Source organism: Chelonoidis abingdonii, chromosome 17, assembly GCF_003597395.2.
Source record: "Chelonoidis abingdonii isolate Lonesome George chromosome 17, CheloAbing_2.0, whole genome shotgun sequence".
In the NCBI taxonomy this organism is placed as follows: Eukaryota; Metazoa; Chordata; order Testudines; family Testudinidae; genus Chelonoidis; species Chelonoidis abingdonii.
The window spans coordinates 7941738-7969168 of NC_133785.1; the positions used below are offsets into that span (position 1 = coordinate 7941738).

A 27431-nucleotide genomic window follows, 5' to 3' on the forward strand; every position below is an offset into this window, starting at 1 on the left:
CTCAGTTTTGAGTCCCCTGAGGGGCAGTGGCTTTGAACCTGGGTGGCTGGGCTCATGGCCAGATGCAACCCACAGGGGTGCCAGACTGTTTAATGCCTTCTCTGCATAGATGGGGTGAAATTCACCCCCAGTACTGGGGCAGCCCAAGGACCGTGCACCTCACCAACATCCCCCAGGACACAGGAGTCCTGACTCTCCGCTCTACCCCTGCTCTATCCCATGAGATCCCACTCCCCTCCCAGAGCCAGGTATAGAACCCAGAAGTCCTGGCTCCAGCCCCGCCTCCCCCTTGACCTCACCTGCATCCCAGAGCCTGAGATAGAACCCAGTAGTCCTAAGCCCCAAGTAAAGAACAGAAGTGGGAGCTAGGACTCCTGGGTTCTGTCTCCAACTCTGGGTGGGGAGTGGGGTCTAGCGGGTTGGAGCCGGGGGCTGGGAGCAAGGACTCCAGGTCATTATATTTTCATGCAGTTCAAGTGCTACCGAGTTCAGGATTTGGATTTCAGAATCACCCAGGCTCAGAGACTAGTCGTGGGTGGGGCTGAGGGAGGCAATTCTATTATTGACACAAACATAATTTGAGGTTAGTTAAAATTAACAGCACAAACTCAGTGCCTGACACTGCCCCCTCCACTGCCCCTTCCAGCCCCCCTGATGCTGCATCCTCCAAAGCCTTTTAATCACCCCTCCACTCCTACCCCCATTTCACAGAGATCAGTGTCTTTTTTGAGTGAGAAGGTGGTGGTTAAACCCCTCAGCTGGAACTGCGAGGAGATGGAATTGATGATGCGTTAGAGGGGAAAGCTCCTTCCCCCTCATTTCCCCTGAGTCAGCCTATCCCCCTGTGGCCAGATCAGAGCTGCCTCCCCCTTGGAGGGAAAGGCCCCATGTCCCACTCCCCCATTTCTCTTCTAGGCCGCAGGGATCCCCGTGTTGCCGTTAGGCGTCCCGCTTGCCTTGTATTCACAGACAGTGGAGCCCGTGCTCCTCTGTTGAGTCAGGGCATGCGGGTGTGAAAGCAACAGCTTGGTGCTTAAATATGGAACAGGCAGCTGGGAACTCCGGCACCCTCGCCCATCTCTCACCACAGGGCCTGTTACGCACAGAGCCGGCGGATTCAGAAATGCATGTTGCTGTATGTACGATGGTTGTGCCAGAGTCCCCGGGCACTGCACCGATTCCCCCCTCTGCCTGCAATGGAGATTAGGGCCCCCATTGGATCGGGCATTGCCTGGACCTCAAGTGAGATTGGGGCCCCTTCGGGCTGGGCACTAAACAGACCCTGACCGAGATTGGCCTGGGCGCTGCACAGGCCCTGACCCAGAGAGGGGCCCTGTAGGGCTGGGCACTGCACAGACCCTGACTGAGATCAGCCCAGGCGCTACACAGTCCCTGACCCAGAGCGGGGGCCCCATGGGGCTGAGCACTGCACAGACCCTGACTGAGATCGGCCCAGGCGCTGCACAGACCCTGACCCAGAGCAGGGGCCCAGTGGGGCTGGGCAATGCACAGACCCTGACTGAGATCGGCCCAGGCGCTGCACAGGCCCTGACCCAGAGCAGGGGCCCAGTGGGGCTGGGCGCTGCACAGACCCTGACTGAGATCGGCCCAGGCGCTGCACAGACCCTGACCCAGAGCAGGGGCCCAGTGGGGCTGGGCGCTGCACAGACCCTGACTGAGATCGGCCCAGGCGCTGCACAGGCCCTGACCCAGAGCAGGGGCCCCGTGGGGCTGGGCGCTGCACAGACCCTGACTGAGATCGGCCCAGGTGTTGCATGATCTGTTGCGGAGCAGGGAGTGGGGGATACCTGGGCTAGGTGGACCCTTGGCAGAAGTCTGGGGGTTATTAGCTCTCCCTGGAGTCGATCTGTCCAACGCTCCCCACACCCAGGTCTCCTCCTCTGCTTGACCTTCAAGGCGCCCTGCATTGGCAGCGCTGAGCACCGATTGATGCCTGCCCTGGCTGTGCTTGGGATTAGCGAGACACTGCTTGCTGGGGCTGTGAGACTTTAGCGCCCCTAGGTCGTGATCCCTCCCTCTTTATTGCCCCCTTGCTCCCACCCAGCATTCCCCTCCCTTCTTCGCTCCCTTCCCACCCTGGGCTCCAGCCATGTTAGCTATAGAAAATAAATGAAGAATGTCAGCACTTCTGGAGGGCCCAGAAATGTCACCTTGAGCCAGAAGTCCTGGCTCTCTATCCCTCTTCTCTAACTGGGAGACTTGCTCCCTTCCCAGAGCTGGGGAAAGAAAGAACCCAGGAATCCTGTAGTAAGGTGGTCATCATGAGGTTAACGGGGTTATTCCTGACTGGCATGGTTGGGAGCCAGCCTCCACTCCTCCCAGGCTTCCTGTTTAGCTTGTGAGTGTTTTCCCCCCGCCCCGGTGTTTAGCAGAATAAAGCAACACCATTCCCAGCCTGCAGAGCCGTAAGTAGTGTGTGTGTCTCCTGCACTGACCCATCTCTTCACAAGGCCTGATTCCCAGTCCCACCAACCTTCCAGTGCTGCCCAGAGGGTTGAGGGGACCTGGGGCAAAGCGATTTCGAGGGCCCCTTCCATAAAAAAAAGTTGCAATAGTACAGGATACTATATTCTCATGGGGGCCCCTGTGGGGCCTGGGGCAAATTGCCCCACTTGTCCTCCCCTGGGTGGCCCTGCAACCCTCTCCCCTCCAAGAGCCAGAAGAGAACCCAGAAGTCCTGACTCCCAGCCCCCTGCTCTAACTACTGTACCCCACTGCCCTCCCAACTGGATTATTTGAGAGCATCTGGCCAAAGCAAGACCCAGTTGTTGAAATAGGAGGGGGAGGCCCTGGAAGCTGGTATTGGGGGCTGGCAGTTTGGGGTTGAGGTTAGGGCTGGGGACTTGTGGGTGGGGGGGGAGGCCCGAAAGGGGGAACAGTGTGTGTGTGTGTGTGTGTGTGTGAGGGGAGGATGGGATGGGTCAGAGGCCTGACAAAGGACTGGGGTGTGTGATGGGGGGATGCAGTGGCGGTGGAAGCCTGGGAGGGGGTTGGAGTTGGGGGGGGATAGGCCCAGTAGGGGATCAGAGTGTATGAGTGGGGAGGCCTGGCAGGGGGTTGGGGTGTATGAGGCAGAGATGAGATTGGAGGGGAGGCCCAGCAGGGGGTCAGGGTGTGTGTGGGGAGGATGGAATTGGGGGGAGGCCTGGCAGGGTGTGTTAGTGGGGATGGAATTGGGGGTAGGTCCAGCAGGGGGTTGGGGTGTGTATGGGGAGGATGGGATGTGGGGGAGGCCTGGCAGGGTGCATGGGTGGGGATGGAATTGGGGGGTAGGTCCAGCAGGGGGTTAGGGTGTGTGTGAGGAGGATGGGATCGGGGGGAGGCCTGGCAGGGTACGTGAGGGGGAGATGGGGGAGGTCTGGCAGAGGATTGGGGTGTGTGAAAGGGGGGATGGGGGAGGTCCAGTGGGGGTCAGTATGTGTGTGGGAGACAAGGAGGGGGCAGGCCCAGCAGGGGGTTGGGGTGTGTATGGAGGAGGAGGTGGAAAGAGGCCCAGTGGGGGTCGGTGTGTGTGTGTGAGTGGGGAATGGGGTGTTGGGCAAGGTGGGAGGAGGGTTGGAGGGGCTGGGGTGGGAGGAGCCCTGGGTTCTGGCTGCGGGGTATGATGGAAACAGGCATGGTGCTCGCCTGGCTCGGGGCAGTGTGTGGCTGGCAGCACTCGGGGATCTGCGGGGAGACGCCTCTTCACACGTGTCTGAGCAGCCTGCCCTAATGCAAGGAGACACCCTTGGGCCGGAGGCAGTAGACTGGAGCGACTGTGTGGGGGTGGGACAGGGGATGCTGGACTCCTGGGTTCCTGTCTTCCTCCCCCGTTAGAGGTGGCTCCCCCTAGGGCCAAGAACTCCTCCAGGAGCAGGTTCTCTGGACACTGCTCCCTTACCTCTCCTCCCCTGATCACAGCCTCTCAGGTTTAGCTATTTTAAAACTATTTCTTTGCCCTGCACAGGACTCCTGGGTTCCTTTCCCAGTTCTGGGAGGGGAGTGGGGGCCAGCGGGTTAGAGCAGGGAAGGAGATGCTCTAGGTTGGGGATGGCCCTGTGCTCTGTGCCCCTCAGGGTAGGTTCTTGCCCCTATGGTGGAAGCCAGTGGAGGTTATGACATTGGGCTGGCATGATGGCAGCTTTTATTAAGAGCTGCCTGGTAAACATGTAGTGTGAAGGCCACTCGCTGTGTCCGTGCTGCTCTGGGAGGGCAGGGTAAATAAATCAGCCCAGGTACTGGTAGGCTGGATGGTCCCTGTGTTAGCTAGCCCTAAGCACCTATACCATGTTGTTGCGAGGTGGAGGTGGGGAGGAAGGAGTAACAGAGGCACAGGCAAGGGGAAGGAAGTGAATGAGACAGGGCTAGAACCTGATTCCCCGACCCCCCCCTGCTCTAACCACTAGTCTCCACTGCCCTCCCAGAGCTGAGAATGGATCCCAGGAGTGCTGATGCTCAGTTCCCTCCCCGTTTGCACTGGTGTTACCTGTGTGCGTGTGCCATGGATAGCATGATACATGATGGAGTCTGCTGGTGTGTTCCCCGCTGTGAGGGATTTGTCCTGCAGAGGCATGTGTATGTGTGCATGCACAACTGGATGTGATGTGGGGGGGGCTGCTGTTTTTGTGCAGGCATGTGCTTGCACAGGGTCTTGGCTGTGTTGCATGTGTGTGGCCTTGCACAGAATGATGGGGCTACAGGGGCAGGGAGGGGTGGGCTCACATGAGGCTCTGGCCATATGCACATGTGTGAGTGCGTGTCCTTGCACGGGGTGATGTGGCTGTGGGAGCACATCTGTGTGTGGACTCACAGCAGGCTCTGGCTATGTGCACTCACACGTGTCCTTTCATGAAGCAATATGACTGCATGTGCATGTACCTTTGGAAGCTCCTATTGTACTTCTTGAGCCCATAAATGTGTGCTCACACAAGACTGGCCCTGCTCACGGTTGCTTGTCTCTGGAGCTGCTCCTTGCACACCACGCTGAAAGGCTGGCAGCCCCTGTTGCAGGATGCTGCCCTGTAACCCGGCTCAGAAACAAGGATGCGGGGAGGGAGAGAGATCCCCCCCTGTGGGATCCAAAGGACGTTGTGTCCCCTGAACTCCGTGCGCTGGCCTAGCTGCCCAGTACAGAGCCGGGCTGGCAGAGCCTGCGGGGCTGGCAGAGTAGAGCGCATGAGCATGGGGTCCTTCGTACTTGTCTGCACACACTTGCCAACACGCTTAATCTGAAGTGACACCCCGGGGCTGCCGTACCATGCTGGAACTGTGATACTGAGGATGTTACGGGGTCAGGGACTCATATCTCTCCAAGCAGATCCATGAAGATGGGAACTGGTGTGGCAGAGTGGCTCAGGGGCCCACCTTGGACTCCCAGGATCCCTGCAAGGGACAGCATCCACCCCTCTGCACTTGATGCAGTGCTGCTCACCTGTGGAACTTCCTGCTACATGATTTTGTTACAACCATCCTTGGGATCTTGGCACCTCAAGGTCAAAGCACAGTACTCACAACCTGAAGGATGGGGTGCTGGGGGTAGTGTGCTAGACTGGGAGCCAGGACTCCTGGATTCTAGCCCTGGCTCTGCCACTGAGCTTGGGCCAGTCCCTTTGCCTCTTGGAGCCACTGTTTCCCCTCCTCTCTTTTGTCTATTTAGACAGTGAACTCTTTGGGGTGGGGATTGTTTATCAATGTATGTCTACACAACCCCTGGTGCAGCAGGGTCCCGGTCTCAATCGGTGCACCCCGTGGAATGTCTGGGCTCTGATCTCAGCTGACGCCAGTGCAAATAATAATGTGTCAACTCTTCTTAGCACGTACTTGCCCAGGATTTAAGTGGTGGCTGTTCCTGGCTCAGCAGTGTAATTCTACTTGTTGTGCTGTGCTTAGACACCCAGGTTGCTATGATCCAGACAGGAAGAATGAGAATTGTTTGATCATTTTCTTGTAGCAGGGAGTTCCTCAGGTGAACGATGCAGCACTGAGAGCCTGTTAGACAAGGGCTGGTGAGGGTTTCACCCAAAGTTAATTGGATGTTGCTGCTGGCACCAATCTTGTTTTGCATCTGTGTGCATAGTGGGATGTTTAGGGGAGAGCACCCTTGATTTGATGTGCCTTAAACTTAATCAAGACCATACTGCTCTTGACCCTGATTTGGGGTCAGGAATATATTGCAATCCAAGCTTCATGGCATGAATCCTAGTTGTGTTTCTCCTAATTCCCCAGAAGAGCTGGGTGGAAGGAGGCCTTTGTGATTAGGGCATTGGGACTCAGGACTCCTGGGTTCAATTCCCAGATCTGCCACAGACTCCTCCCTGAACCCAGGAGTCCTGATTCCTCCTCCCCTGGTCTAACACACTGGACCCCACTTCACTCCCAGAGCTGGGAATAGAGACCAGGCATCCTGATTCCCAGCCCCCCTCTCTCTAATCCAGTAAACGGCACTCCCCTCCCAGAGAAGATAGAACTGAGGCCTCCTGTCCCTCCCCCGCAATTCACTGTGTAAAACCAGCCCCCATGTTCATTCTTCCCCATCCCGTGTTTGTGACTGCATTGCCCCAAACCGTGGCTGCATGGAAAGCCTTCTATCTCCCTGCAGGCCACCACCTGGCTGGTGGGAATGTGACCCCATCACTCTGGGCCGCAGGAATCAATAGTTAATTAATTTCCTCCTCTAAAATAGACAAGGATAGTGGGGGGGCTGGGAGTAGAGGGTGCGGATGGTAAGGGGAGACAGAGGGCTGGGGGGGAGGAGGTGGTGGTGATTGTAGGGGAGGAGTGCAAGGGAAGGAAGTGGGATGGTAAGGGGGAGGGGGTGCAAGAGTGAGGAGAGATGGGGGTTGAGGGGATGAGTTGGGGGAGTGAGAAGCACGGAGAGGAGGTTCGCCTGAATCCAACCCTCCGCTTCAGTCTCATCCCTTGGTGAAGTCTGCTGGGATTTGGTAGGGGCAGAAAAAACTACCCCTCAACCCCCTACACACCTGAGCGACCAAGAGGAGATGATGGCACTGAGGAGGGAGAATCGTGGGGCTCAGAACCCAGCCCCCCAGCACACTGCTTAGGCGTCAATCAGTGCCTCCCCTCGCACAGGTGCAGCATTTAATGTGATTGGCTAATTATGCAGCGCATGCTAATAGCCCCCATTACCCAATGAGGGGCGCAGACGAGGCACAGTTATAAATAACCTGCCATACCTCATTTGCATGATGCCATATCCCCGGTGCCATGTTACCATGGAAACCACCCCTTCCCCCACCCTATTTACATTAGTTCTTTTAATAGATTTTTAGGGTGACAGGGTATTAATGAGGATTGGTTGCCATGGTCGCTGGGTAGGGGTAACAGGTTTAACCAATGGGCCGGGCCCACCCACCCCAGGGTCTCACTTCCTGCCACCTTGCATCAGAACCATGGGCCCATCCAGCCTGGTATTCCCTGCCCCACCCCTAGATAAGACCCATGGGGCCATCCAGTCCCTGGTGTCCCCAATCAGACTTACTCTCTGTTCCCCTCTGCCCCACCCCCTCCTCTTTCTGCTCCCTTCCCCCCTCACCATGCCCCCCTCTGCCTATAGTATGCCAGTGGTGGGTGGGTTATAAATAATGCCTGACTGGCAGTACAGGCATGAGATGCAGATTGTGGCAGGGGAGAGGGGAAGTCTGTAAATGGCATATGGCCCACGGGGAGGGTCTGATCAAATAACATGACGGTGAGGACTGGTCTGTGCAAATAACGGGGTGAGCTGGGATTGTCCCTGTGCAAATAAGCCAGTGTGTGTAGGAGGCCTGGCAGGAGCTGCCCTAGTCCCCTGGAGGTTGGCATTGAAGGCAGCTCTGGTCACCTGCCCCTGTGCAAAGAACACAGGGTGTGTGGCTGGGAGAGCAGTGGGCACTGGGCCCTCAGCAGGGTTGCTTGGGGGGCAGATGTCAGAACAAGTCCAAAGGGAGGGTGGAGGAGCAAGGAGTAAACTGAGGGGAGGAGGGAGCAGCATCTGTCCCTATGACAATGGTATGGCCTGCTCTGCCCCCCCCCACGTCCTCCCTGTGAGAATAATATGACCTGCTCCCTCCTCCCCCCATCCTTGCTGTGAGAATGGTACAGCCTGCTCCCACCTCTCTCTCTCCCCCCCCGTGAGAATGGTATGGCCTTTCCCACTGCTGCATCTTCCTTCTCATTGTGAGAATGGTACTGCCTGCTCCCACCTCTCTCTCTCCCCCGTCTCCCTCCTCCCTGTGAGAATAGTATGACCAGTTCCCTCCTTCTGACCCATCCTCACTATGAGAATGGTATGGCTTGCTCCCTCCTCTCTCCCTCATCTTTGCTATCAGAATGATATGGCCTACTCCCTTCTCTCCTCACTGTAAGAATGGTATGACCTGCTCCCACCTCTCCACCCTTCTCCTCTCTGTGAGAATGGTACAGCCTACTCCTGTCTCTTCCCCCCCTTGCTGTGAAAATGGTGTGGCCTGTTCCCACCTCTCCACCTTCTCCTCTCTGTGAGAATGGTACAGCCTGCTCCCGTCTCTTCCCCCACTTGCTGTGAGAATGGTATAGTCTGCTCCCGCCTTTTCACCTTCCTTCTCACTGTGAGAGTGGTACAGCCTGCCCATCCTCGGTGTTAGAATAATATGACCTGCACCCTCCTTCCCATCCATTCTTGCGATGAGAATATGACCATTTGCCCTCCTTCCCCACCATCCTTGCTGTGAGAATAGTATGACCTGCTCCTGCCTCTCCCCCCTTGTCCTTGCTATGAAAATGGTACAGCCTGCTCCGCCTCTTCACTTCCCTCCTCGCTGTGAGAATGGTACAGCTTGCTTCCACCTCTCTCTGTCCTTGGCTACACTGGCACTTCACAGCGCTGCAACTTTCTCGCTCAGGGGTATGAAAAAAACACCCCCCTGAGCGCTGCAAGATACAGCACTGTAAAGCGTCAGTGTAAACACTGCCGCGGCACTGGGAGCGCAGCTTGCTCCCAGTGATGCAAGCTAATCCCCATGGGGAGGTGGAGTACGTGCAGTGCTGGGACCACACTCACACTTCAAAGCGCTGCCATGGCAGTGCTTTGAAGTTTCGAGTGTAGCCATACCCTCTCTGTGAGAATGGTAAGGCCTGCTCCCTCCTTTCCACCTGTCTTCTCTGTGAGAATAGTATGATCTGCTCCCACTGCTCCCCCTCCCTGTGAGAAAGGTACAGTCTGCTCCCACCTCTCCCCTCCCCTCACTGTGAGAATGGTATGGCCTGCTTCCTCTTCCCTCTCCCCTACCTAAAATCCTGTTGGATGGGAGGGGGGTGCTACTCAGTCTCCTGTGTCAGCTCTGATAGGCCACCCTCCCACAGGAGGTGGGGAAAGTGGGGAAAAGCAACCAATCAGAGGAGGTTCTGGGCTGGAAATACTATAAGAGGAATTTCTGGCAAAAATAGCCAGCCCTAGGGTTGGGGGAGGAGGTGTTCCCTGAACACCTGGGTTCAGCCCCCTGCTATGGGAAGGTGGGCTGTGTTGTATTAACCCTTTGGTGCACATGGCCTGGCCTCACCTGTCTCCTCTCTCTCCTTGCAGCTCCTCCCTCCTGTGACGCGACGCCGGAGCTGGGCTGAGCATGCCCTGTGGGCGCGGCTGGCTCTGCACCCCGCCAGAGGAGGATGCTGTAACTTCCTGGAGCTGGACCTGGAGCCTGTGATTGGTGGAGGCTGGGTGGGGGGAGGGGGTTGACTTGACAGGGGCCTGGATTTGTTTTCTCTGACTTCTGGATATTTGGATTCTGGCATCCCATTGCCCCTTGTCATTGAGCAGCAGTGAAAGGCCCCCATCCTCCCTCTGAGCGGAGCCCCCTACTCATCTCCACCTGTTCCCCGGCCTCCAAGGAAGCCACCGCACCCCAACCCTTCCTGCCCCTCCCTCCCGCCATCCAGCTGCCTGCCCCCCCCATGAGGATCTGAGGCTGTGGCAGTGGGGGGGCGGCACCCAGCATTTGCCTTGGGGGGGGCAGGGACAGATGCGACTGGGTGCCATGGCCAGACTGCTGCCCTTGGTGCTGCTGATGGGTGCCCTACTAGGCCCTGGGGCGGGTGGGGCGGCACTGGAGTTTGGTGGCGCCACAGGGCAGTGGGCCCGCTATGGCCGCTGGGATGCCAGCTCTTTGGGAGAGCTGAGCTTTAGCCTGAAGACAAATGTCTCGCGGGCGCTGGTGCTTTACCTGGACGACGGGGGGAACTGCGACTTCCTGGAGCTCATGATCGCTGACGGGCGCCTGCGCCTGCGTTTCACCATCTCCTGTGCTGAGCCTGCCAAGCTGCACCTGGAGACGCCTGTGGATGACGACCGCTGGCACATGGTGCTCTTGACCCGCAACTACCGGGAGACCATGCTGGTGGTGGACGGTGAGGCCAAGGTGGCCGAGGTCAAGTCCAAGCGGCGGGACATGGCGGTGGACAGTGACCTCTTTGTTGGGGGGATCCCACCTGATGTGCGCCTCTCGGCGCTTACCCTGAGCACTGTCAAGTACGAGGTGCCCTTCAAGGGGCTGGTGGCCAACCTCAAGCTGGGTGACACACCGCCGGCCCTGCTGGGCAGCCAGGGTATCCGCAGCGACATGGAGTACCTGTGCACCAAGCAGAATCCCTGTGCCCATGGGGGGCTCTGCAGTGTGCTGAATGGCGAGGTGCAGTGCGACTGCAGTATGACCGGCTTCCAGGGCAAGTTCTGCAGCGAAGGTGAGAAGCCCGGGGACAGGAGGGGAGGGTGAGGGTTTGGAGCAGAGGTGTGGCCCAGATGGCTCACTGTCCCTCCCCAGAGTGGGGGGATTGCTCTAGGGACAGGCTGGGCAGTAGCAGAGAGAGCGTGACCCTCCCACACCCTCACAGCATGCTCTCCCCTTTCCCAGAGTGGTGCCAGCAGAGAGGGGCTTGGACTTGTCTGTTGCGTCAGCCCTTGGCCTCTGCTTTGTGCCACCAGCAGCCTGGCTGAGCTGTCACAGCCGTGGCGCCTGACTGGCTGGGATGGGCTCTGTGCAACCCGGGAGAGTGTTTGGGGTGTCAGCTAATCAGGTTTGGGGTGCTGGCCCCTTGCCCATGCTGTGGGGTCTGGACCCAGATTTGAGCCTGGCCCCATCTCTTCTTTGGCAGCTTCTATCAGGGGATTCAGAGGAGGGGACAGGGATGGACAGGCTGCAGGCTGGAACCTTTGGGGATGTTGCTTTGTGGGGAGCTTATTTCTTTTATTATCGGGGTTTGTTTGTGGGTGTTGCTGTTCTGTGCTGGTTGTCAAGGCTTTTAAGGTTAGAGCATGGGGCTGGGAGCCAGAACTCATGGGTTCTATGTCAGGTGTGTGAGGGGAGTGGGGTCCAGTGGTTATAGAGGCTGGGTTGCTGGAGTAGGGGAGTCTCTGGCTTAGGTTGGTGGTCGGGAACTGGGTTGTATTGGCTTGGGGATGACATGTTACCGGTTTAGCCTGATGAAGTTCGGCTCCTGGCCTACTGGGTGTCCTGGGGCAAGTCACTTCCCCCTCTGTGCCGCAGTTCCCTAATCTGTAAAATGCAGGGAATAATCTGACTGTGTGTGTCTGGGCAGCAGCTGGCCTGACAGGGGGCCCTAACCTCGGTGTGGGGGCAGGGTGGGTCAGTTCAGTGCCTCCCTGACGGGGGCTCCGAGCTCAGTGTGGAGTGGGTCCATGCAGCGTCTGACTTGATAGGGGCCCTGAACTCAGTTGGGAGACTTTTAGTGCTATTGTGAGATCTGGCAGGTTCACGGGTACCAGGCTGGCTTGTGTGTTGTCCATCTTTCTTGAAAGCCGAGTGAGTCAGACAGATCGGCACAAAGGAACTCCTATTTTTTGGTGGGAAATTTTGAAAAAATCCTCTTATTTCCCTTGCAATTTCCTGTGATTTCTTTTTAATGAAAACCCACCCATCTTCCCTCCAAAAATCAGTTTTCAAATAAACATTTTGGTCTCAACTGATTTTTTTCCCACCTCATTTTCAGTTTTTCAGCCAGAAATCAGAAAATGTTAAAGGGAAGAACATTTTTTCTGAGAGGATTTCTCATTCCTTCAGTAAAACATGTTATTTCAAAAGTAGTGTCCACGAACACTTCCTGCCTGAGCCCTGAATTCAAGTCACATTCATGCTACGTGGCCAGTGAGTTTGTGTGGGTGGCTACTGTGTTTTTAAGTGGCCCAGCAGGACCCGCCTTGGGCCTGGCTTTGTGTTTTCCAGCACCTTGGCCATCTGTTGTCACCAGTGCTCAGTGACTGTGATGTGCTCAGAGGGTTTTGCACCAGTGCGCGGGGTGCTCATGCTCAGTCCAGCTCTAGGGTCAGCCCCTGCCCTGGGCAGTTTGTTTTCTCAGTAGATGAAGGAAGGATGATTATCACCTGTTTTACAGATGGGGAAACTGCGGCACAGAGTGATGACAAGTAGGAACTGAACCCAGATGTCCCAAGTCCCTCCTCCTTCCCTAAGCCCGAGTGCCCCTGGAGGTTGCTGTGAATGTGTGAAATGGGCCAGCATGCCCGCAGTCAGTATCTGCTTTGGGAATGCAGTGGCAAGTCGCTGTTTAGAGAGGGGTGAACTGGTGCTCAGCTGGCAGCACTGTTGGGGTGGGTGCGTTCTAATGGGGGAGCGAGCAGGTAACTAAGGTCAAATGGCTGCATTTCATGGGGACATCAAATTGTGGCATCAGTGTTATCAGGCTGCTTGGGAACAAACTACCCAACAGGGCTCTGCGCTGTGCTGGGCATGTTTGTACACACTGTCCCCTCACGCATTTGTGCTCTCCTTGTGCCAGTTGGTAGAAACCCCCTTCCCTCTGACCAAGAGTGGGGGCCCCGTCACGTGGTGCAGATACACACTGACAGGCCACACCCCAAAGAGCTCACAGATGAAATAGACAAAAGGTGGTGATGGGTAAACTGAGGCATCGAGTGAGAAGAGACTTGTCCAAGGTTGGGGCAGAGCTGGGGATATAACCCAGGAGTCCTGACTCCCAGTCCAGTGCCCAGCCACTGCAATCTGCTGTCTCCCCAGAAATGGCAAAAGAGGGTTTACGCCAGTGAGAGCAGAGATCAGAGCTGGGGAGCATTTGGCTGGGGCAGGGTGCTGGAGGGATACATAGTGAGGATTGGACAGAGAAGGGAGACAGGAGCTTAGGAACAGACTGGATCAGATCCATAAGCTCACCCAGCATCGTCTTCCTCCACCCCCCCACCCACTTGCCACCCTCAATCGGACCTGACGCCTGCCCAGCCTGGTATCACCCCACCTGTCAAGGCTGATTCCCCACTTTGGCAGGTTGAGTGCAGAAGGTCGGGGCCCGCAAAGATTCGAAAAATTAATACTTGACACTTCAGGCTGATATTAAACTCCCAAGGTCACAGCTTCTCTCTGACCTTGGATGGGTATATGCTGCCACCACCCAAGTGCAAAAAAACCCTTTGGACCCAGGAAGACACACTTGGGAATTCATCCCTGTGGGGTACCCTCAAGCCCTTTCAGCCCCACTCCGGGGAAGAGCTGAGAAATAAAAACAGAAGAAATCAGCTGTTGCCACCAGCTAATTAAACAACACATGCACAAACCTCTTAGGACACAAACCCCCCTAATCCTGTTCTTAAAAAAGGTAAATTTTATTAAAACCAAAAAGAAAGTAAATACATCTGGAACTTAGGTTATTGCTAGATTTAAAAAGAGCAAATATAATTAAGCATCAAGAATGGTTTTCTTGAGGTCCAGCTTAATGGTTACAAGCAAAACAAAAGCATTTGGGGGTTAGCACATAGGTGTCCACAAGCCAATAAGGAAAAAAAAAAAGAGATAAACCTAATTGTGTCTTCCTAGACATTCCCTGATCTACTTACATATCTGGGGGTTTCAAATAAGCAGTCTCTAGGTATGATCTGATGGTTTTTCATACTTGGCTTAAAGCTTCCTGGAGCATAGTTCAGCCCTGTTCCTGCTGTGTGTTTCCTGTCCCCGGAGAACAACAGACAGACAGACAAAGGGAAAGTTTTTTTTCCCAATTTTAAAAAGTTCTAGCCCTGCCATTGGCTCTTCTGGTCAGGTGCCCACTCCCTTCCTTTTGCCTATGGGCTCTTTTAACCCTTTACAGGTAAAGCAAGTAGAGAACAGCTACTAACAGAGGGATTTTACAGCTGGCTGGGTGTCCATAAAAGGGAGCCCCTCCACTTCATTTATCATGCCTTCCCCCCCCCCGCCCCAATCACAGACAGTGCTGGCCAGCCTGGTTCAGGTCAGGTCCGCACCGACTGGGATTTCTTCCTGGAGGTTTAGGAAACAGAGTTAATAAGATACACCTCTAATTTTACTACTAATTACATGAAGAACTAAACAGTATTTTTCACATTTCGAGGACTACAATGACTTAGAATACAGGGACATTTTTACCGGCTGATTCTGGGAAACCTTCCCAGGAGAGTGCATCAGCCACTTTGTTAGAGGCTCCTTAAATGTGTTATATTTTAAAATCAAAGTCTTGAAGAGCTAGACTCCACCGAAGAAGTTTTCTGTTAGTTTTTTTTTTTTTGACTGTGTAAAGCCACTTCAGTGCAGCACAGTTAGTCTGCAGGTGGAAATGGCATCCCCAAATGTATAGGCATAGCTTCTCCAAAGTATACACAATGGCATATCATTCTTTTTCTGAGACTGAGCAGTGGTTTTACTTCTCAGAAAGTTTTTTGCTGAGAAACACGACAGGATGGAATTGTTGATCTGGTCCTTTCTGCATTAAAACTTCTCCCACACTATGCTCGGATGTATCTGTGGTTACGACGAAAGGTTGGTTGAAGTCCAGGGCCCTCAGTACAGGGTCAGACGTAAGGATCGCCTTAAGCTGGTTAAAGGCTTTCTGGCACTTCTTAGTCCACTCAACTGTGTTTGGTTGTTTTTTTCCTGGTCAGGTCTGTCAGTGGGTGGGAATTTGGCTGTAGTGTGGTGCAAATCGCCTGTAATACCCGGCCAAGCCTAAGAAGGATTGGACCCGCTTCTTTGACTTAGGGACAGACCAATTTTGGATAGCATTTACCTTAGTCTGTAGGGGGTTGATAGTTCCTTGACCCACCTGGTGTCCAAGGTACGTTACCCTGTTTAGGCCTATTTGACATTTTCCGGCCTTACCAGTTAATCCTGCCTCCCTCATGCGCTGGAAGATAGCTTGGAGGTGTTCCAGGTGTTCTGCCCACAAATCTGAGAATATAGCCACATCATCAAGGTAAGCTACTGCAAATTCCCCAAGTCCAGCCAGAAGGTTATCTACCAATCTCTGGAAGGTGGCAGGTGCATTTCGCAGTCCAAAAGGGAGCACATTAAATTCATACAGCCCTACATGGGTGATGAAGGCTGACCTTTTCATGGCGGGGTCATCTAGTGGCACTTGGTTAAGTCTAAGGTGGAGATGAACTGGGCACATCCCAGTTTCTCCAATAGCTCATCTGTGTGTGGCACTGGATAGTTTTCGGGGCAAGTTACAGCATTTAGTTTACGGTAGTCCCCACAAAAGCGGATTTCCCCATCAGCGGTTCTGGTTCCCAAACCAGAAGAGGCCCATGCACTCTCAGAGGGGCAGATTACACCCATCTGTAACATGTCCTTGATCTCTCTTTCGATTGCGGTTTTGGCTTGAGGAGCCATCTGGTGGGTTGGGCTCTAATTGGGCAAGCATCACCTGTGTCAATGGAGTGGTATGCCCATGCAGTCCATCCTGGGGTGGTTGTGAACATTGTCACAAAGCTGGTGCACAGCTCCTGGATTTGCTTTCGCTGCTTACGCCCAAGGGTGATGGAAAGGCTCATCTCTTCTATGCCACCGTTGCTTTTTCCTTCGTAGTAGACTCCTTCAGGCCACTCAGTGTCATCTCTCTCCTGGGCTGTAAACTGGAGAACCTTAATTTCTCAGGAATAAAAGGGCTTTAGAGGATTAACATGGTATACTTTAGGTTTTAGGGCAGAGTCTGGGAACATATGAGGTAATTAACAGCTCCCAGGTGCTCTTGAACCATAAATGGCCCCTCCCACGACACTTCCATCTTATTGGCCTGGAGCGCTTTCAGGACCATGACTTGTTCACCTACTTTGAAGGAACACTCTCTGGCATGTTTATCACACTAGGCCCTTTGCTCTTGTTAAGCATCCTGTAGGTTTTCTCAAGCAAGGGCTAGAGAGTCCTTGAGAGTGTTTTACAGGTTGGTTACAAAGTCCAAAATGTTAGTACCTGGAGAAGATGTAACCCTGTCCCATTGCTGCTTCACCAACTGTAATGGCCCCTTAACATCGTGGCCATAAACGAGTTCAAAGGGTGAAAACTCCAAACTGAGATGTGGTACAGCCCTGGAGGCAAAGAGAAACTGCTGCAACGCTAGGTCATGATCACTGGAGTGCTCATTCAGGAATTTACGTATCATGGCCCCAAGTCCCATTAAACTTCTCCACTAGGCCATTTGTTTGATGGTAGTAAGGGATGGCCACCAAGTGGTTTACCCCATGAGTTTCCCAAAGACGTTTCATAGTCCCTGCCAGAAAGTTACTTCCCGAATCCTTGAGGGTGTCTGAGGGCCAACCTACACCGGCAAAAATGTCTGCCAATGCCTGGCTCACGCTTCTATCCCTGCTGTCGCTTAGAGCTACTGCTTCCGGCTATCGGGTGGCAAAATCCGTGAAGATCAGTATGTACAGCTTTCCTCTGAGTGTCTTTTTAGGGAATGGACCCAGAATATCCACAGCTACATGCTGAAATGAAACCTCAATGACGGGGAGTGGCTGGAGAGGGGCCTTGACGTGGTCTTGGGGCTTTCCCACCCTCTGGCACACCTCACAAGACCGGACGTAGATAGAAACGTCCTTACCCATTCCCTCCCAGTGAAATGACTTCCCCAAATGGTCTTTGGCCCTTTTCACCCCAGCATGACCACTAGGGTGATTGTGGGCTAAGCTCAAGAGCTTTTCCCTATACTACCAACTATCTCTGAGGATGCCAGTCCTCCTTGTACCCACCAGAAAGGATTTTCTTGTACAAGAGTCCTCCTTCTACAACAAACCTGGACATATTGGAAGAGCTGAGAGGTGGTGGGTTGCTCTGTGCCACCATCCAAGCTCCCTTCAGGCTTTCATCCACTTTCTGTTCAGCCTGGAACTGCTCCTGTGATGCTAGAGACATTAGTTTCTTGCGGGGTTGTGAACTTGGGCTTGGTTCCACTGGAAGCGATGCAGATGATCCATCGACTGTGAACCGCTGGTGCACTGGGTTGTATTTCAGGTTCCAGTTGATCATCTTGCACTGGTTGCGCTGCTGCTGCAGGTGCAGGCTCTGTGGCACCCTTTGGTGCTGGCTCCCCTGACTCTGATGGGGTTGCAAGCACAGGTTCTGGTGCTGACTGCTTCATCAGTTCCGATTCTTGGGCTGGTACTGGCTGGGTCCTAGGAACTGGATCTACAACTGCTGCCAGAGACTTTGGACTGGGGTCTGGTTTCACCACCTCTGGCTGGATCCCTGTAGGAGCTCAGGAATGGAGTTAGGTGTGGAGGCCTGTTTAGCCTGGCTGCAGGTGACTATCCCCACCCATTTTGTTAGCCTCATATGGTTGGCTAAGTCTCCTCCCTGCAGCATGAGAGAAAGCTAGTAGCAGTTGGTGCAGATGCCAGAAGGGGCAACCCAAGCAGACACCACACCATTGGTGTCAGCCCAAGGCCCCACTTTGCAAGGAGGAGCCCTCCACACAGACAGGAAGACCCCAGATGCCCCCTCATCCCACCATCCTACTCTCCAGTCACCCACCTCTCCCCAGCCCAGTCAGCTGGATGATGCTTCAGATGTAATGAGCTGGGGCATGTGAATGCCTACTGCCCCAAGAGCACCACCTGACTGCAACTCATGACCCCGGGGTCACAATGAGAGCCTTCAGGCCCAGATGCCTTGCAAATACCCCCAGAGTGAAGGGAAACTGTGAGTGTGGGTGGGAGGAAGACTACTGCGTGGAGAAATACTGGAGCACAGGTGTCAGCTATTCACCAATCCCTGGTGAACCCCAAAGTCATCAACCCAGAGGCCCAAGTGATGGTGCAACCCTTTAAGGCCAACTCTTTTAACTTGCCTACAGCTAAGTTGCCTGTCCAGTACAAGGGCTGGTCAGGAATATGGACTTTTGCAGTCTATGATGATTATTCCACCTCTACCACCATGCTAACGCTGATTCCCCACTCTGGCAGGTTGAGTACAGAAGGTGGTTCCCACAAGGATTCGAAAAATTAATACTGGCTGCTTGAGGCTGATATTAAACTCTCAAGGTCACAGCTTCTCTCTGACCTTGGATAGGTAGATGCTGCCACTACCCAAGTGCAAAAAAACCTTTTGGACCCAAAAAGGCACACTTGGGAATTCATCCCTGTGGGGTACCCTCATGCCCTTTCAGCCCCAGTCCGGCGAAAAGCTGAGAAAGAAAAACAAAGGAAATCAGCTGTTGCCATCAGTTAATTAAACAACTTGTGCACAAACCTCTTAGGACACAACCCCACCCCAATCCTGTTCTTAAAAAAGGTCAATTTTATTAAAACCGAAAAGAAAGAAAATACATCTGGAACTTAGGTTATTGCTAGATTTAAAAAGAGCAAATATAATTAAGCATCAAGAATGGTTTTCTTGAGGTCCAGCTTAATGGTTACAAGCAAAACAAAAGCATTTGGGGGTTAGCACATAGGTGTCCACAAGCCAATAAGGAAAAAAAAAAAGAGATACACCTATTTGTGTCTCCTTAGNAAAAAAAAAAAAAAAAAGAGATAAACCTAATTGTGTCTTCCTAGACATTCCTGATCTACTTACATATTTGGGGGTTTCAAAAAAGCAGCCTCTAGGTATGATCTGATGGTTTTTCATACCTGGTTTAAAGCTTTCTACAGCATAGTTCAGCCCTGTTCCTGCTGTGTGTTTCCTGTCCCTGGAGAAGAACAGACAGACAGACAAAGGGAAAGTTTTTTTTCCCAATTTTAAAAAGTTCTAGCGCTGCCATTGTCTCTTTTGGTCAGGTGCCCACTCCCTTCCTTTTGCCTATGGGCTCTTTTAACCCTTTACATGTAAAGCAAGTAGAGAACAGCTACTAACAGTGATTTTATAGCTAACTGGCTGGCTGGGTGTCCATAAAAGGGAGCTACCCCACCTTCTTTTATCACACTGGCCTCCCTGCCATCCCGGATCAGACCCAGGGGCTCATCCAGCCTGGTATTCCCCCACCTTCCCTACCACCCCTTACCAGACCCAGTGTGGTATTCGTCCCCTCCCCCGCTGTCACCTGGAGCCCATCCAACCTGGTCTCCGCAACAGTGGCCAGTCTCAGTTGCTTTAGAGGAAGGAGCCAGAATCCCTCACCGATGGGATAACCTGTCCCCCGGGAAGGTCTCCCCGGCCTCCCATGGAGATCAGTTTAAAGCCTGAGGCAGCGCTAGGGTTTGTCCTGTGGTGGTGCCAGATCACGCCCTTCACCTGCATAGTTATACCAGGACCAGCACTGCCATAGGCGGCAGGTTATATATGTTTGTGGTGTCCGGGCTTCAGCAATATTCAGGGCTGGGGGCCCTGCTCCAGCAATATTTGGAGCTGGGTCTCTCCCCCGGCCCTGCCTGGATCGGCCCCGGCCCCCGCGGGTCTCCCCCCAACCGCCGCGTCCCTGCCTGGAGCGGGTCCTGGCCTCCGCCTGCCACCCCCGCCCCCCGCGTGTCCCTCCCCGCCGAGTCCCTGCCTGACAGAGAGCAGCGTGCGCCTGCTTGGGCTTCCAGCAGAACTGCTGTCTGCTGCCCCTGGATCCTAGCGCCCACCATTCACTAATGGCAAGGCAGGCTGCACTTACCCTGTGCTTCTGCCCTAGCTCTGAGCCTCGCCAACACCCCAAACCCCTCATCCCCCCACACCCTAATCCTCTGCTCCAGCCCTGAGCCCTCATCCCTCTGCACCCTAATCCTCATTCCCAGCCAAAGCCCTCATCCCCCTGCACCATAATCCTCTGCCCCAGCTCTGAGCGCCCCCGCAGCATGAACCCCTCAGCACCAGCCAGAGCCCTCATCCCCCTGCACCCTGATCCTCTGCCCCAGCTCTGAGCCCCCCCGCAGCATGAACCCCTCATCCTCAGCCAGAGCCCTCATCCCCCAGCACCCTGATCCTCTGCCCCAGCCCTGAGCCCCATCTTGCATCATGAATCCCTCATCCTCAGCCCCACAGCCCTCACCCCTGCACTCCCTCCTATCCCCAAACTCCCTAGCCCAGAGCATGCACCCAAACTCCGTCCCAAAGCCTGCACCCCTCACCCCCTCCTGCACACCCACCCCCTGCCCCAGCCCAGAGCCTGCACCCAGCACCCAAACTCCATCCCAAAGCCTGCACCCTGCACCCCTCCTGCACCCTAATCCCCAGCCCAGGACCTGCACCCCAGACCTTCCCCCGCAACCCCTCCCAGAGCCTTAGGCAGGTGGGGGCGGAGTTGGGGGGGCGGGTTCTGGGCACCACCAAAATTTCTACAGACTTGCCACCCATGAGCACTGCGTGTGCGTGTGTATGGGCGAGAGTTCCACCAGGAATCCTGGGTGTGGGATGGGGCCCCAGAGCTCCTGGAATGGTCCAGCAGAACCTGCCTTCGGCACCTTGGCCAGCCGTTGTCACCAGTGCTCCCCTGGCAGGGAGGGCACAGAGCCCCGGCATGGAGGGAGAAGAGGGTTCCTGGCATGGGGGGAATGGGAGACCTGGCATGGGGGCACAGAGCCCCTGGCATGGGAGAGAGGGGAAGGTGTACCTACAGCCCATGGCATGCAGGGGACAATGGGGAGCCTGGTACTGGGGGGAAGTAGGGTTACAGAGCCTCTGGCAATGGAGGAGAATGGGGTACCTGGAGTGAGGGAGGGGAAGCTGCAGGGAGTTCCTGCGATGGAGGAGAGCAGTGGTGAGGCTGGAGGGAGGCAAGGAGCTGGGGTGGGCAATGTGCTGGGCCTACAGTCGCTGTGAAGCCTGCGCCACCTGGTGGTCTCTGTTTCCATGGGTTTTCCCTGTTGCCACCCACCAGGTGAGGGAGCTGACATGATGTGTGTGTCTGACTGTGAGGGAGGGTGGGGGGCAGGGCAGAGGTACAAGGAATCACAGCCTCATAGGAAGCATCTGGGGATGTTAAACATCTAAAATCCTGCAAGTGCCTCTTCATCTGCACAGTGATTCCACACTACCAGAGTGACACTGCGCAGAGAGACACGGAGGCCCAGTGGTTAGAATGGGGAAGGGGGGCTGGGATTCAGGTCTCCTGGGTTCTGTCCCAGCTCGGAGAGGAGAGTGGGGCCTGCTGGGTTAGAGAATCAGGACTTCTGGGTTCCTTCTGTGACTGAGCAGCTGTGTGACCTTGGCCAATTTCCTTTTCCCGCTAAGTTAACTGGGGACTTGTGTGGGATGAGATTGGGCTCTGTTTGGGGGAGCAATCTCATCCCAGCCATGTGATGTTTGTTTAGCCAAAATGTGTGTGTTCATGGCTATGTCTGCTTGGCTGTGATCCCACGCTGGGTAAGCTGTGTCTGTGAGTTGCCCCAGCCAGCAGAGGGGGAGTGCTTCCTGGCCAGTCACTAGCGGTCTGTGGGGGAGAGCGCGCGTGCGTGTGTGTGCGTGTGTGTGTGCAAGCAGATACATTTACTCATGACACATCACCCCCTCATACACTCTCTCAAAAACACACACAGATAGACAATACTCAGGCAAACTCACAGCGTGTACGTGCACACACGACACTCTCAGTACACACAGGCAGATGTGCAGTACACCCACCCAGACAGCACTCACATACATAGCACACAAACACCCACACAAAACATACATGTGTACAGACACATGGAGAATGATGCAGTCACACACTGTTCACACAGGCAGGCACCCAGTAACACAGAAACAGTCACGCAGCACAGACACACGCTCACATGCGACACTCATAGATTCATATATACACATAGAGACACTTTCTTAAACACACAGATAGAACCAAGCACTCTCAAAACACTTCACGCACATGCACACGCACTACTTATAGATGTACAACAAATGTACCAACAGACACACAAGAAACACATCCACTCACAACATGCTCACACACACGTTCTCTTTCTCACACACACACACACCCCAATCATACAAACACACCTGTACAGACACAATCACGCAGACACACAACACACCTTCCCAACTGTCACACAATACACCCACCTACTCACACAACACACACAAACACGACAGATGCCACAAGACAGCCAGCTACTCGCTCGCCCACCCACCTATGCACAATGCACTCAGCCACACACAGACACACATATCCTTCACCTTCCCTTGCACAATCCACCCACACATCTGCCCACACACTCTGAATCCTGGGTGACAGTTGTCTAGGTTGGTTGCCATGGAGAGAACTGAGACAACTATTGACTGCTTGGTGATTGTTTGTGTTTTTTTCCCATTTGCTATGGAGACAACTGGGCCAACCAAATCTTCATTGGCTGTCGTCTATGGCCGCTTGCCAGGGATACGATTGCACTGGCTAGCTTCCTGGCGGCTGTTGTCTAGGGCTGGTTGCTATGGAGACAGTTGGTTGGCTGCTGACTCTTGGCAACTGTCCATCATTGCTGCGGAGATTGTGCTGACTGAATTCTTTGGCTGAGGCCAATTTCTATGGACCGCGGTATGGTGAGTCCTTAGTGACTGTTGCCTAGGCTGGTTGCCCAGGGGACAGTTTTGCTAACGACTCTTAATTGACTGAGGAGGTCTGGGTGGGTGTAATGGGGGGAGTTGCTGGGTACAATGAGATGTTGGGGGAGGACACTGCGTGCTAGGGTGTGTGGGGTTGCTTGGCTATGTTACACGTAGGAAGACGAGGTCATAGGGGTGCTATGTACTGGGATGTTAGGTTGTCTGGGTGGAGGATTATGATGTGTGTCTCTCTGCACAAAGGACAAAGGGTCTTGTGCACTAGGGTGTATGGGTGAAGGGCAGACCTACCAGGAGTGTAGGGTGTCTGGTTGAAGGACTGTGTTGTTTGGCAGTGTGCAGAAGGTGTTGTATGGGTGAAGGATTATGCTGTGTGAAGGAATAAAAGTATGGATATGATCTTGTGGTGTGTTAGGACCTTGTTGTGTGTCTCTGTGCAGGAGGTAATATGTATGAGTGAAAGACTACACTGTCTGTGTGTGTGTGTGTGTGTGTTTGAATACAAGGGTATGGTGCCGGGGTGTTGTGTAGTAGGATGTTTATTGTACAGGTAGAGGATTGTGGTGTGCGGATGTGTTTTCAAGTAGTTTAGGGTGTTGGGTACTGGGGTGTTAGATTGCATGGTTCTTCCTGTGTATGCTGTTTTTTGTGTGTGTAAATACTAGATGTACAGGAGTGGTGTGTAGTAGGGTGTTAGGTTGTAGAGTTGAAGGATTATACTCTGTGTATATGTGTATGTATGCAAGTGGTAGACAGCGAGTTTTGGGGTGTTAAGTTGTATGGGAGAATTGTGGTGTGTGTGAGTACAAGCATTATAGGGTGCAGGGATGTCAGGTTGTATGGGTATGCTGGGATGTACATGTATATAAGGAATATTGAAGTTGTTTGGGAGATTTATGCCATATGTGCATACAATGGAGATGGGCCGTAGAGTGCTGTGTGCAAAGTTGTATAGGTGAAAGTTTATGCTATGTGTATACAAGTATATAGGGTGTAGGTGTGCAGATGTAGGGTTATGCTCTGTGTGTACAAGTGGGATAGGGTGTCAGTTGTAGGGTTGTATGTGTAGGAGTATGCTGTGTATACAAGTGGGATAGGATGTTGCGGTGTTAGGCTGCACGCCTGTAGAATTATGCTCTGTGTGTGTGTACTGGTAGTGTAGGATGTCAGGGCAGTGTGAGGGTGTAGGCATATCAGTCCTGCTGTGTGTGGAGGTGTTGTGGGATGAATGGCACGAATTGGGACTGGTATGGTGGCAGGGTGTGCCTGCATGCTGTGTGTTAGGCATGGGTTAGAGGTACAGCAAGTGCCCTGGTGGGTGTATGGGTCAAGGGCCATGCTGTGGCAGGGTTGCAGGCTGGAGGGAGACTGCACGCTTTATATTAGAGGGGCTATCTCAGCTTGGCACCTGGACCCAACCGCATGGGGAGGTGCCAGCCTGCCTGTCCCTCCCATTCCCTCGCACAATGAAGGGTCAGGAGCTCCCAGGGTGACTGGTCTGGATGGGGTCTGGGGTGTGTGTGAGAGGGGGTGGTGGGTAGAGGGTGGATCAGATTCTAGATGGGAGAATGTTTGTTGTCTCTCCCCCTCATTGATCACTGAGCCTGCTCGGGTGCCCGTGTTACCCTGATCCGCATTATGTCACAACCAGGAAGGGGCAGTGAAGGGGCCGCAGGGCTAGGACAGGGTGCCAAGTCCTTGAGGTGTCCCCCTTTCCCTGTACTCAGCTCATGTTCCTGACCTCTCTGCTCTTCTTCACTTCCCCCTGCTCACCCCCCTGCCCAAACCCCTGTTGATTTTTATTTTTTTTCACTTTTCCATTCATTCTTTTCTTTGTCTTTCCCTTCCTTTCTCATGCTTCCATTCCTCTTTTCTTCATTATTTTGTTTCCCTTTCCATCTTTTTTGTTCTTTTCCCTTTTTTTCCATTTTTGTTCTTTTTTATTCTTTCTCATTCTTTCATTCCTTGTTTCTCTCCTTTTTATCCTTTCATTCTTTTGCTCTTTTCCTTTTTTATTCGTTCTTCTATCATCTTTCCTTTCTTTTCCTGTTTCTGCTTTCCATTCTTACTCGTTCTTACATCCTTTTATTCTCCTCCATTTTGCCCTTTCTTTCATTCATTCAAATTTTTCACCTTTTCTCCTCCCCCCCCCCTTTTCCCCACCCCCATTTTTTCAATTCTTTTCTTTCCCGCCATCGGCCCTGACGTCCTCTCCCCGGGGCCCCCCACCTGCTCCTATTAGCACTGTTCACATGTGGGGAGCGCTGACTGTGGTTCTCTGGTTAGAGCTGTGCTGCCGCCTGGCCTGGATCCCCCCAGCGTGTGCCTCTCCGGAGGGTTGGGGGAGGCTCTCCGGGCCCAGCCATCCGCGCTCAGTCTCTGCCTCTGCAAGGACAGCCCAAGGTCAGCTGGTGAAGAGCTGCCAGGAGACGGGATGTGGAGAGAGCTTGCCCATCCCCGCCTGCGTGCCTCCCGGGAGGATGGCTTTTCTGCATGGTTTATGCGGCCTGAACCCTCTGCTGAACAGCTGGGCACCACCAGGTGGTGCTAAGGAGTCCTCCCCCCCCACCAGCTGTGCCACTGCCCGCAGCCGGCAGGGAGTGTGAAACTCGCTCGGTGGAGCCAGTGTGGAAAGCTAGGGGTGTTTGTGCAAGGGAGGGAGCCCCCCAGGAAAGCTGGGATCTGCCTTTGCGAGTAAGTGGGGGGAGGTGGGGGTGGGGTTCACTTGGAATTGAACCCTCCTCCCCCCTGGGTTGGGTTCAGCACAAAATGCCCATATTTGCCTCCCTGAATGACACAGAATTCCTGAGTCATCTTATTGCAGTAGTGTCTGCCTGCCCCAGCTGAGATCAGAGCCCCTAGCAGGCCAGGTGCTGCATGGACCACCCCACCCCCCTGCTGAGATCGGAGCCTTTGGAGGGTGAGGTGTCTCTCAGACCCCCACCCTGCTAAGACTGGGGCCCTCGACAGGCCAGAGGCCACACAGACCGCCCTCCCCCATGGCCAAGATCAGGGCCCCAGGTGGTCTGGGTGCTGCACAGACCCCTGACCCTGGCTGAAATCAGGGCCCCCAGCAGGACAGGCACTGCACAGATCCCGCACGGCTGAGATCAGGACAGGCACTGCACAGATCCCGCACGGCTGAGACTGGGGCCCCTTTTGGGCTCTGTACAGACATATAGTGAGAGATGGTCCCTGCCCTGAAGAGCTTACAGTCTGAAGAGATAAAGGGTGGTAGGGGAAACTGAGGCATGGGGGGAGGAAGGGACAGTGGCAAAGCTGGGATACAACCCAACGTCTGAACCACAAGCTCCCCACCCATGTTTGTGCTGCATCATCATTCTGATCATTGTGCACAGTGGAGAATTCCCACAGCGTGGGAACACGCGAGGGGCTGTGGTTCATCATTTACTTGAAGCACATGTAGCCTGGGAATCTTGTATGAAACAGGATCAGCCCTGAAATGAGTTCCCTTAGGATGGTCTAGATTCAGCCCTAGTGTGGGGGCTCTAGCACAGGTCTTGGGCACAGTGATGCGGGTTGGATTTGGCCCTGGGGTGGCAGCATAGAACAGAGCTTGAGCATACTAGAGGGGTTGGATTCGGTCCTGGGGTGGGGGCTTTAGAATATGTTGAGAGAGGTTCGGGCCAATGTCCGTCATTGCTCGGTTGGCTCTAGAGGGCTGCCTGGGTAGCAGTGTGCCTCACTAGGGCATGAGTGTGGGGGCTGCACGTCCTCCCCCTGTATGGGTCGGGCAGTGGGCACAGCCCTTGAACACTATTAGTGAGCAATGTGTGCCACTGTTCTGCCTGTCTCACTCACTAGTGAACATGCTGTGTGCTGCTGTCCTGTGCCGATGGGCTGCCTGGCAGCTGCTGTGTGAGGCATGTGCCAACCCCATGTTGAGGACAGGTTGTCTGGGAGCCCAGAGCCCGGCTCCTGCCCAAGCCAGCGGGGAGCCACACTGCAGACTGACAGACATGCACACTTCCGCAGACCCACCAGCAGACCCATAGACAGACAGACACACACCCCCTGCAGGCCCACAGACAGACCTACGTACATTCCACAGTTCCACGCACACCCCACAAACCGACCTATGCATACACGGCATGCACACCCTGCAGACCCACAGGCAGACAAACCAACCCATGCGCACGTGGCATGCATGCTCCGCAGACCCACCGGTAGGCAGACAGACCCACGTACATTCCACAAACCAATCCATGCACACATGGCATGCATACCCTGCAGACCCACAGACAGGTACACCTCCTCCCTCCATACAGACCTACAGACAGATACACCGCTACTCCGCAGACCTACATGCAGATACACACCCCGCAGACCCACAGGCAGACAGACACACCCACGTACATTCCACAAACCGACCCAGTGGCAGATTTAGAGTTAGTGGAGCTGTCATAAACAGATAGTTAAGGGTTAATGTCTCTTAACTGTAAAGGGTTAAGAAGCTCAGTAAACCTGGCTGACACCTGACCAGAGGACCAATAAGGGGACAAGATACTTTCAGATCTTGGTGGAGGGAAGTCTTTGTTTGTGCTCTTTGTGGTGGTGTTGTTCGCTCTTGGGACTAAGAGGGACCAGACGTCCATCCAGGCTCTCCAAATCTTTCTGAATCAGTCTCTCATGTTTCAGACCTGTAAGTAATTAGCCAGGCAAGGCGTGTTAGTCTTATTTTTGTTTCCTCAACTT

The 27431-nt window shown here is 54.1% G+C and overlaps 2 protein-coding genes across 24 annotated transcripts in view; one reads left to right on the top strand and one right to left on the bottom strand.

The window, feature by feature from the left end:
* Positions 1–2393: 2393 nt before the first annotated feature.
* Positions 2394–27431, top strand: part of NRXN2 (neurexin 2) — a 365564-nt gene continuing 340526 nt past the window's right edge. For all 23 annotated transcript variants that reach the window (XM_075073260.1, XM_032798089.2, XM_075073268.1 and 20 more), the window contains exons 1-2: positions 2394–2426; positions 9560–10713. In XM_075073260.1, coding sequence (XP_074929361.1) covers positions 9996–10713 — 718 coding nt within the window. In that variant the 5' untranslated portion in view covers positions 2394–2426; positions 9560–9995. The remainder of the gene's footprint in view (positions 2427–9559; positions 10714–27431) is intronic.
* Positions 21383–27431, bottom strand: part of SLC25A45 (solute carrier family 25 member 45) — a 386904-nt gene continuing 380855 nt past the window's right edge. Inside the window, exon 7 of the transcript XR_012657155.1 lies at positions 21383–21393. The gene's annotated coding sequence lies outside the window, so the exon portion shown is untranslated. The remainder of the gene's footprint in view (positions 21394–27431) is intronic.